At 33.2% G+C, this 10,408-nt stretch overlaps 1 protein-coding gene across 2 annotated transcripts; it reads left to right on the top strand.

Moving 5' to 3' along the window:
* Window positions 1-205: 205 nt before the first annotated feature.
* Window positions 206-10,011, top strand: LOC130230855 (DNA-directed primase/polymerase protein). 2 transcript variants are annotated; one of them, XM_056460159.1, is made up of 14 exons: window positions 206-281; window positions 1,498-1,780; window positions 1,863-1,957; window positions 2,134-2,272; window positions 3,032-3,179; window positions 3,279-3,330; window positions 3,529-3,662; window positions 5,251-5,413; window positions 5,540-5,634; window positions 6,050-6,136; window positions 7,045-7,153; window positions 7,245-7,327; window positions 9,581-9,627; window positions 9,716-10,011. In XM_056460159.1, exons 2-14 carry the CDS (start codon window positions 1,598-1,600, stop codon window positions 9,839-9,841), a joined length of 1,461 nt encoding a protein of 486 aa, XP_056316134.1. In that variant the 5' UTR covers window positions 206-281; window positions 1,498-1,597; the 3' UTR covers window positions 9,842-10,011. The 2 variants fall into 2 exon arrangements, with proteins under 2 accessions (XP_056316134.1, XP_056316126.1); XM_056460151.1 differs by having other exon boundaries at window positions 3,526-3,662.
* Window positions 10,012-10,408: the final 397 nt, after the last annotated feature.

The raw sequence follows: 10,408 nt of genomic DNA, 5'->3' as shown, positions 1-10,408 counted from the left end.
GCGATCTTCTTTTTTCTTTTTTTTTTTGTTCGTAACCAAAGTAAAACCATAAGACGTGTGCAAATACTAAAATATCCATCATTATAGCAATTATATAAATAATATAAACAGCTCAAAATCCAAGTAAATGTCAAGAAACTTTGAGGAAGTGGTGTCAAGCGCATGCGCGAGTCTTCATCCCTACGACGCACATTTACGCGGGTTCCTCAAAATACGTCAATGTTTCGGACTGTACACATGCAAAAACAAAACAGCAAAGGACTATAAAGGAAAAATTACAAGTAAGCGACCAAATCTATGCGTATTAAAGTAAGCTAGAACTAGTGTTAAAATATACATACATCATATTATGCATTGTTTACATGTTAACACCTCTGCTACGTTTTTCTACATTTGTTTGGCAATGTTCCACTTGAAGATCTATCTGTCAGTCTGTTTGTTTGTTGTATTGGTAACTTTATAAGTTTCCATTGCTGACATTAGTTAACAACAGTTAGCCAACATGAAAGATTCTTAATAATTAATAATCTTAGATTTTTATTTTACCAGTATCAAAAGTAACTTTTGGTTTTTATAATGTATTAGTAAATACTTTTAATGGGCAAGGGGCAGGCGTTACTGGTAATGAACAGCTTTATGTCTAAATTTAAAGATTAATATTAAAATACCAAATGTTTTGCTCATTGTTAGTTAACACATTAACTAATGTTAACCAATGAAGATTATTTTGAGCTTTTACTGTAACATTTTGTGCATCTGCTATCATTATTTATGATTATAAAACGACCAAATGTATTGATATCGCAGCCACATAATATCCCAGTATATGAGAAATAAGGCTGCAATATAAAAAAAAGACATTTCGATATTTAGTTTTTTTTCAATATATATTGCAATATGAACACATTTTCAACATCATTCATTTAGATTGATTGAATTGTAAGAATATGAATAGTATAAAAAAATAAACAAATTGCAAGCAAAAATAATTAAAATAGAGAAATGAAAAATTAAATAAAATTAATAAACTTAAATAAATTAAATTAAATTAAATAAACAGTGCTACACGGCTTTCTTTAAAGTCAAACTATTCAGGTACAGAAATTGAATAATGTCAAATAACACTGTATAGTCTTCGTTGTATTAATTCAATAAAATTATTCTTCTTTAAAGTTCCAAGTGTACTTTTTTTGTTCCCAAAATGCTTTAAAATTTCTTGAAATCCCTTTGAAACACATGCAAATGATAAAGTTTCACTCTGTTAAGGTTATACTTCGCAAAGACTTCACAAATCTCATGTATTCTCAACCGTCATGCTGATCAATAATCCCAACTCAACATTGCATATTCTGCCATGTGACTATTGCAGACTCGCACATTGGGATATCGATGCTGAAACGATATATTGTGCAGCTCTAGTGAGAAATTTGTTCTGATCCTTTTTGTCAGAAGTCTTTATTGTATAATTGCTGATGGACTGTTATCTCTATCTCCCAGGTGACTGCAGTTTTCCTGAGCTCTTGTTCTACTGTTCTCTGAAGATTAAATCACAGAGCATGAGAGAGATTTAGTTATACTTCAGTGTTTTAAGACAAGGATGACTGGCGGAAAGTGGCAGGACAGGGTGAAGTCTGTGGAACAGAGGGCATCATCTTTTCAGTCTTCTCCTCTGTCCTGTCCATACAAACCACGTCTCTCCCAGCCATGGCAGCCGTCCTCTATCTGGAGACTCTTCCCACGCCAGAATGCAGCTATTGGCTTTGCTCAGCACATTAAACAGGTTGGACATTTGTGAAGTACTGTAAACAATATAAGTATCAAAGTTGTTTCACAATGATTGGTTCTCATTGTATTTTTGTCAGGATGTGCACATATTTTCACTGGAGAAGGAAGGCAGTGATGCTGGACAGAGGATTTTCCTAGTGACCAGCTACAGTGAACTATGGCATTATTACAGGTCATTATTACTACAACAAAAATATTTATATAATTATGGTCATAGGGTGTGAGTTACTCTAAGAACGTAATTTGCTACAAACAATTAGATTTAGTGGTAAATCCACAGTTTCATTAAAAATGAATAATTTATGTTTATTTCACTAAAATACAGTGTATGTGCATTCGTTTCTACAGCACTCACAGACAGTCTCTGATGCACTGCTATGAAGTGATTCTGGAAGGGGCTGTCTGCAAACTCTACTTTGACTTAGAGTTTCATAAAGCCTCCAACACACATTTGGATGGAAAGATGATGGTTGCCAAACTAATTCAGGTGAATTATGGTACATTTGCTTGAGGTAAAAGTTTGAGGTCAGATGAAAAAAAAAATGAAATTAATACATTTAATAAGCAGGTATGGATTTTTTTTTTTTTCTAAATTGATGATAATAAATTATTTTTGAGCATCACATGCATAATTAGTTGATTACTGATGGGACCATGTGACACTGAAAACTGGATTAATGACAGCAATAGATTACATTTTGTGACCACAAAAATCTTAAATTGCACTTGTGGTTTTGTAGGAAAAGGCAACAATATGTTATAGATTTTGATGCCACAATTTATTTCAATATTAAGAAAAGATTTAGTAGATTTCCTACCTTGAATATAACAAAACTTTGATAAATAAATAAAAGGTGATTTTCACAATATTTCGATTTTTGATGATTGTCCTATTCTTACAATCTGTACATCCATAAAAGGCTTATTTTTTCATCTTTTAGATGATGTATAAATCTAAATAAAAAAGACCCTTATGATGCTTTTGTGGTCCAGGAACTCGTATATTAAAAGAGAAAACTATAATTTTAAAATTTACTATTTTTTTCACTATATTAACGTTTTGATATATTTTGATAACAAATGTAGCCTCTGTTAACTCAAAAGATTTATTTTCCACAAAAACCCACAGAAAGTCATGCTGACCCCAAACTTTTGAATAGTGGTGTGGTTATTTAAAAAAACTCTGTTCTACGTTTAAAATGGACATAAAACCTAATTGTGTTATGTCCTCAATATACTGTAACAGTACGTATGTGAGAAGCTAGAGGAGGTGTATGGTCTCCATTGCTCTGCAAAAGATGTCCTTGATCTAGACTCCAGCACCTCTGACAAGTTTAGTCGTCATCTTATCTTCATGCTTCCCAATGCTGCATTTAAAGACAACTCCCATGTGGGTAAGTGACTGTCATGTCATCATGAGCTGTGAGTGAATTATTATTAAAGCATATATATTTGTTATGATCTCTGATAGTGATGTAAATGTGTATTTGCAGGGCGGTTTATTCATGAAATCCTTCATCCTGCCACGAACAACCTTCATAAAAGGTATGATGACAACAGTTGAAAGGGCTGTGATTAAAGTCAGTAATGAAAACTGATTTCTTTATTGTCTTTTATTTGCTGTAAGGACATTTATGCTGTTTCTCACAGTCACAGTCTCACTTTTAGATTATTATTATTATTATTATTTTTGTACAACATGTGTTCAAAGATAATGATTTGATTTGGTTTGGTTTAAAGCAGTCCAGAGGCACTAAGAAAGAATATGGATGATGTGGAGGGTTCTCAGGCCAAGAGAAGAAAGACTGATAAGAAGGATCTTGGCTTTCTAACAGTGAATAATGAAAAAGGACAAGAACAACTTTTTGTTGATTTGGGTAAAATTTAAAGTTGATTATTTGTCTGTAAACTCTACATTGTATCAATGTACTCGATTTAACTGCATCAAATGGCCTTTATTGTCATTAATATAATATTATAAGCAAGTGTTTTGTAATATATTTATAATTTTTACAAATATTTATTTTTAAGATGTGAAGTATACTACAGGTGTAAATTAAAACACAGTACAGTAAAACGCTCTTATTTTTCACCAGTCAAGGTACCAGTACAAACACAATCAGCAAAATAATGTCTATTTATAATTACTAACTAAATTAATTGATAGCTCACACAAAATAAAAAAATACTCAATATTATAAAATATAACACAATATAAAATCTTTGAATTTTATTTTTTAAAAGAAGATATTTTGCGTAATGTTATAAATCTTTTCGATTTTGAGTGAACTATCCCTTTAAGACGATTTATTATGAATTATTGCACAGCCCCTTCTGTCATGCTAAAAGCTGGAGAACTGGAAAACAAATTCATCATCTTTTCGTCATCAAAGAAATCATCACATTATCCGCAGGGTCTTAAAAAGTCTTAAAATGTCTTCAATTTCAAAATCAAAATTTTAGGCCTTAAATTCACTGAAATATTGTGTTGTGGGTCTTTGTGTTGTAGGTTTAAAATCACTTTAAGCAGGTTTTAATTTTCCTAAATGTCCATTTAAAGCTACTCAGTCGGGCCAACACCCATCCAATCACTATCATTCCATCTCAATAAAAGTTTTAACAAAAGTTTATTTATTAACTCTTTTTTTATTATCTCTATTTACCAACTCTATTCATATTTCTATTTATAAACATATGTTTTAATTATCTTCCTCACAATAACATATGTTTTTATTGTTTTTTTTATGTTTAAACTGAGCTATTAGGAAAAATCCTTAGCGTTTAGCCTAAAATTTCATTCATAATGGTCTTAAAAGGGTCTTAAAAAAATATTACATTTCACTTGATGAAACCTGTTAGAAACCCTAATTTTTCCACATACCATTAGTTTTACTATTTTCATTTAAATATTATTATCCACCTTTAACATTATCACTGCATATCCAGTTGAGGTCTGAATTATTAGCCCCCGTTTATTTTTTCCCCAATTTCTGTTTAACGGAGAGATTTTTTTCAACACATTTTTAAACATAATAGTTTTAATAACTCATTTCTAATAACTGATTTATTTTATTTTCGCCATGATGACAATAAATAATATTTTACTAGATCTTTTTCAAGACACTTCTATACAGCTTAAAGTGAGGCTTAACTAGGTTAATCAGGTTAACTAGGCAGGTTAGGGTAATTAAGCAAGTTATTGTATAACGATGGTTTGTTCTGTAGAAAAAAAATATAGCTTAAAGGGGCTAATAGTTTGAACTTTAAATGGTTTTTAAATCATTTTAAAGTTCTTTTTAGTCTAGTCAAAATAAAACAAATAACTTTCGCGGGAAGAAAAAATATTATCAGACATACTGTGAAAATTTCCTTGCTCTGTTAAACATCATTTGGGAAATATTTTAAAAAGAAAAAAAAATTAAAAAAAGGGCTAATAATTCAATACTACGCTGTCCTCTTTTAAAGGTGTCTACACAAAGAACAGAAACTTCCGTCTCTACAAATCCTCCAAACTGGGAAAGAATGCAGCCTTCATTGTGGCAGAGGACAACAAGTTTGTCCCGAAACCGTCCAAGCAAATCACAAAAGAAGAGCGCATATTTCTAGCTTCTTTAATCACCAACGTCAGGTTATTTCAATGCAAAGTCTTTACATAAAGATATTGTCCACACAATGATGGAGCCTGCTTTTATTTCTGACTTTTGTGTTGAAGTGATAGAATGTTCTCATTTATTTTTTTTTTATGTTACACTAGTTTTACAGGACAGAGGATATTGACGTATGATATGCCACAGAAGAGCACAGCAGGATCTGAATGTCCAACCCTGCAGAGAGAGTCACACAGCTCTGGTAATGACAAATATAAAAGAACATTCTCAAGTGCTTTTCTGTGTTTTTATAGGATTTTTGGTCACACTATTTTAAGCTACAGTTCCCACTACAGTTCCAACCTTTAACTAAGACTTTTAATAATCTCCTAATTTGCTGCTCATTAATATTTAGTAAGGTAGTAGTTGGGTTAAGGTATTGGGTAGGATTAGGGATGTAGTATGTGATCAAACATTATAAGTACTAATAAACAGCCAATATTCTAAAAATAAGCAGGTAATAAGCCAATAGTGGGACTTGGTACTTAAACTGAAGTGTTATCAGATTTGTAAACAAATGAACCCTCTCAATTCAGTGCTGTAGTGTGTGGTTTGCTTAAATGCATTATTTACTGTAGTATGTGTTATAGCCATCTCGCTTTGCCCTTTCAATATAGATCTGTTGGGTGACCAGAAGACATCCCCTTTTAAAGAAGTGGATGAATTTGTGCTCACACTTGTGCACAAGGATGGCATTCAAGGAAGTAAGCGAAAGTAAAGATGCTGTGCTTTCTGTGTATTTAAATTAAAGTTATAATCTGACAAAGACATATTCACTCCCATGTTGCTTAAAGCTTTTTTCATTAAGGGAATAAAAGTCAATATTTTAAGGTGTCTTTGTGACAGTCATTTAGCTTGTCATTTATTATGTGTACTTGCTGTTATATGTACTCACTGTTACTTATATGGTTAGGGTTAGAATGCGGGCTAGCTTTAGGATTAGGTGCATGTAACTATACATAATTGGTTGTAATTACTATAGTAAGTACACAGAATAACAAGAACACCTTAAAAAGTTATCTGCTTTAGTTCACCCAAAAACCTGACTCACCCTCATGTTGGTCCAATCTCCTGAGACCTTCACACAACTTCAAAACACAAATGAAGATATTTTAGATGAAATGCGAGAGCTTTCTTATCCTCCATGGACAGCAACAGTCACAAGAAATTTAAAGTCTAGAAAAGGAACCAAAATCTTTGTCAAAACATGCCATGTCTCTTCAGTGGTTAAACTGTAATCCCACAAAGCTCCATGACAAATTTTGTGCACCAAAAAACTGTTAACTGTCAAATATTTTCTACATCAGAACAAGGTGGTTGCTGACTCTAGTGGCAATATGTTGTACTGCCTGTAAGTAAATGTGCACTCTGACATGTCGCAGAAGTTTTACTTTTTTTTTTGAGCCTTGTATATATACAGTTAAATCACTAAAGTCACATGTTAGAGCTCTCGCATTTCATCTAAAATGTCTTAATTTGTATTTTGAAGATGTGTGAAGGTTTCAGGAGATTGGACCAATATGAGGGTAAATAATAACAGGTTTTTTTGGGTGAACTAATCCTTTAAAATGAAGTGTGACCGCAATTAATTGCTATTGTTTAAACCAAACAGGCATCCGGCGATGGAACTACTTTGCATGTGAACAGTTGCTGGTTTATGACATTGAGAAGTTCCGTTGGTGCCATAATGTGAAGCGTTTCCACAAGAGCAACAACATCATGTCAGTCTTTATCACTGAGATTGCCACAGTTTTACATTATCTCTTACTGTCTTTACAAGTTATGACTGTTTTTATTGTCTTTTCTTAACAGAATTGTGGTGGATCTTAAAGATGAAGTGTGGTATCAGAGGTGCCATGACCCTGAGTGCAGAAGACAGAATTACAGATCCTCTAGTATGAGGAACAAACAGCACCACATGAAAACTAGCTTATGTGCTTGATGACACATACACATTCAGTAGCAGTTGTTTTACATGTCTTTGGCATTCCACTGAGCTTTATCAAAGACTATAGAATACACAAGATGTGTCACTCGTATACTTTTGAATGGGGAAAAGTGTAACAGTCAATATGGTGAATGAAGCCCCGCCTTCTAGTACATGAGCCTTTCAGCAATCACTTTATGGCGAATAAAGCCCGCCTTCTAGTAAATGAGCCAATCAGTGATCACTATAGAATGACAATTCTCCAGGGGCAGGGCTTGGACAAGTTGTGAGTTTCTACAGATTTTGGGTGATACGAACATTTAGTAATGAAACTAAATAGACAGTTGTTGTTTAATTTTATTGGTTATTCATAATATGTAATGCAATCGTAATCTCTGCAAGTAGTTGTGGAGAATTTGATGTTTCCCCATTCAAACAGAATACCCGAGCATACTGCCCGAGAGGTGTTTCAAAGATGGCCAGCGTGTGAAATGGCCTGCCTTAAAGGGACTTTGGCCTCATTTGACAGACATGTTTGCTTTTTTGCAACAGTTTATGACACAAATGTGCTTTTGCTTTTAAATATGTGAGAAGCAGTCTCCTCACATGTTGATGTGTTCACATGTAGACATTTAGATGTGTTGAACAGTCTCTAATTAAAGTGGCACATATTTAAAAAGGTTTGTTATGTATAATACTGTAAAATACACAAGAATAGAGTGTATCTTTTTAAGATGTTTGTCTGGCACATTTACATTGAAAAACAATAGATAAGCAGTAGAATGGAAAAATGTTTTGTTCATTTTATGATAAACGAAACAAATGAAAACTAAATACTATAGAAATATATTACAGAAATTGTGATGAAAGCAGATTAAAATAACTTGCATGACAATAATGAATAAATTTTAATTAAATAATTAATAAAAATGTAAAGTTAAAGTAATTCAAAATATTAATAACTGCTTTTATAATTTGTAAATGCTACTTAAAAAAACCTGTTAAATGGATAGTTCTCCCCAAAAATCTGCCCTTTCTTTCTGCCACTTTTTGCTGTGGAGGATATACTGACAAATGTTGAAAAAATCAGAAATTGGCTTCCATAGTATTTTTTGTTCTCTGGGTGTCAATGGCTTATTTTTTCAACATTTTTCAAAATATCTTATTTTGTGTTCAACAGAAGAAAAAACATAAACGTAATAAACTCATAAACATAAATGCATAAACATTTAGAGCCGCTTGAATGTGAGTAAATGTTTACACTAAAACCCAATAAGTTAAAGTAACTCAAACCATTTGAGGAAACTGATTGCATCAAACCATTTAAGTTCAAAAACGAATCCTAATGAGTTCTGTGAACTTAATCCATTTGAGTAAACGAAGCAATTTGAGCACAGTAAAACCCGATAAATTAAGAGAACTCAAACCAACTGAGTACTGTAAAATCCAATAAGTTAGGGCAACTCAAACCGTGTTAGAAAACCAATTGTAACAAACCATTTGAGTTAAACGAATCTATGAGTACTGTGAACTTAATCCATTTAAGTTTATGAGATATTTAATTAACTCATTACCCTCAAAACTCTTTTCAAACGAGTAGAATTAACTTTCAGTAAATTTTGAGTTAACTTCACTCATTTTATTTGATAAAGTTGACTGTTGGGTTTTACAGGAAATTTTCATTTTTAGGGTGAATTATCACTTAAGGTGTGGTTAGTTATTTACATTTACTCAGCAGACACTATTATCCAAAGCGACTTACAAGTGAGGATAAAAAACACTTCATGTCTGCAGAAAATTGCAGTATATAAATACTATGAAGAGTATATTAATTAATTATTTTTTATTTATATTTTTCCTTTCAAACATATGAAGAGTAGCGTATATCCTACATGTGGTTTGCAGAGCCTGCTCACCTGTGAGGAGCACGTTCAGAATTGTACAATATTTTCCAATAAGTATGGGGTGCTTATAAGAATGTGTCTGGTGCTTAGGGTTTTTCAAGCCCACTCACCTGCATGAAGCACACTAAGAATTGCAAGAGGTTTTGTCCAGTGGCACGAAGTGGTGATAAGTCTGTCCGGCATACAGAGATAGTCTGTCACCTACAGGTGGTTTGTCAAGCTCACTCACCTATGTGGAGCACACTCAGTATTGCACCACTTATTTTCATGGAAAGTATGTGGGGAATGAATGATACAAAATTGATCTTTGTCTTCAGGCTTCCCTCTGCCTCAGGAGGTCTGCATGAGCCACTTACTGATGGAGGTCAGTGAAGATTCAGCTCATCTGGAGACCAACAATACGTTCAACTGAGTACATTTGTGTTGACTTGCACTTCTGTCTTTATCTGAAGGATGAAGAGGATCAGGCTTATTTAACAGACGAGCTGGGGAACATTGAGCTCGCAGTGACTGCTCCAGCAGAGTCCACCTCAACTGCCCCGTCTGAGGACACTGAGGGTTGGGGAGAATGGGCCTGATGACCCTGCTTATCTGAGAGCTCTGGAGGAAGTAGAAGAAGAGCAGGACGAGGAGGAGGTACCTGATGAGCTTCTGCTGCAGGCAGTCAATGAGTGTGAATGATGACAGTTTAACCTGAAAGTCCAACATTAGCTTAGTGCAGTACCTGAAGTTCATGTGTGCATTGATCTGTAAAAATACAATATACATGTGTTTAAATGTATGTTAAACACCACGTTGTGTTTAATTGTTCAAAGCTTATTTATTTCCATTAATTATCTGGCTTAGGATTTTGCAAGTGATTTTGCCATTAAGATGTTGCCAAAGTTATAATCTGCAAGAAGTTAATTTCGCATATTCAGCAGTTTTCAGATTGACTTTTGAGAAAATTTAAAAACTGTTAATGTGAGATGGAAATTGTTAAACATTTAACAAAATGCTTTAACACTGGTACAACAATACATGATAATTGTGTTACATTTCATTCATTTTAAACATTTATGAAATATATTGTCATTAGCATTCAGTGAAACGTTGATGCGTTTATTCGTAGTGTCCTCATTCCTCCACAAGAGGGCATCAAAGGT

Source organism: Danio aesculapii, chromosome 1, assembly GCF_903798145.1.
Source record: "Danio aesculapii chromosome 1, fDanAes4.1, whole genome shotgun sequence".
NCBI lineage: Eukaryota > Metazoa > Chordata > Actinopteri > Cypriniformes > Danionidae > Danio > Danio aesculapii.
Note: the sequence above shows the minus strand (reverse complement) of the source record. Positions and strands in the feature narration are given on the sequence as shown.

Coding starts and splice junctions, on each gene's coding strand:
- LOC130230855 (XM_056460151.1), top strand. CDS start 1,598: ATGACTGGCGGAAAGTGGCAGGACAGGGTGAAGTCTGTGGAACAGAGG. Junction 1,781..1,862: donor TTGCTCAGCACATTAAACAG/GTTGGACATTTG, acceptor TATTTTTGTCAG/GATGTGCACATATTTTCACT. Junction 3,331..3,525: donor ACGAACAACCTTCATAAAAG/GTATGATGACAA, acceptor TTTGGTTTAAAG/CAGTCCAGAGGCACTAAGAA.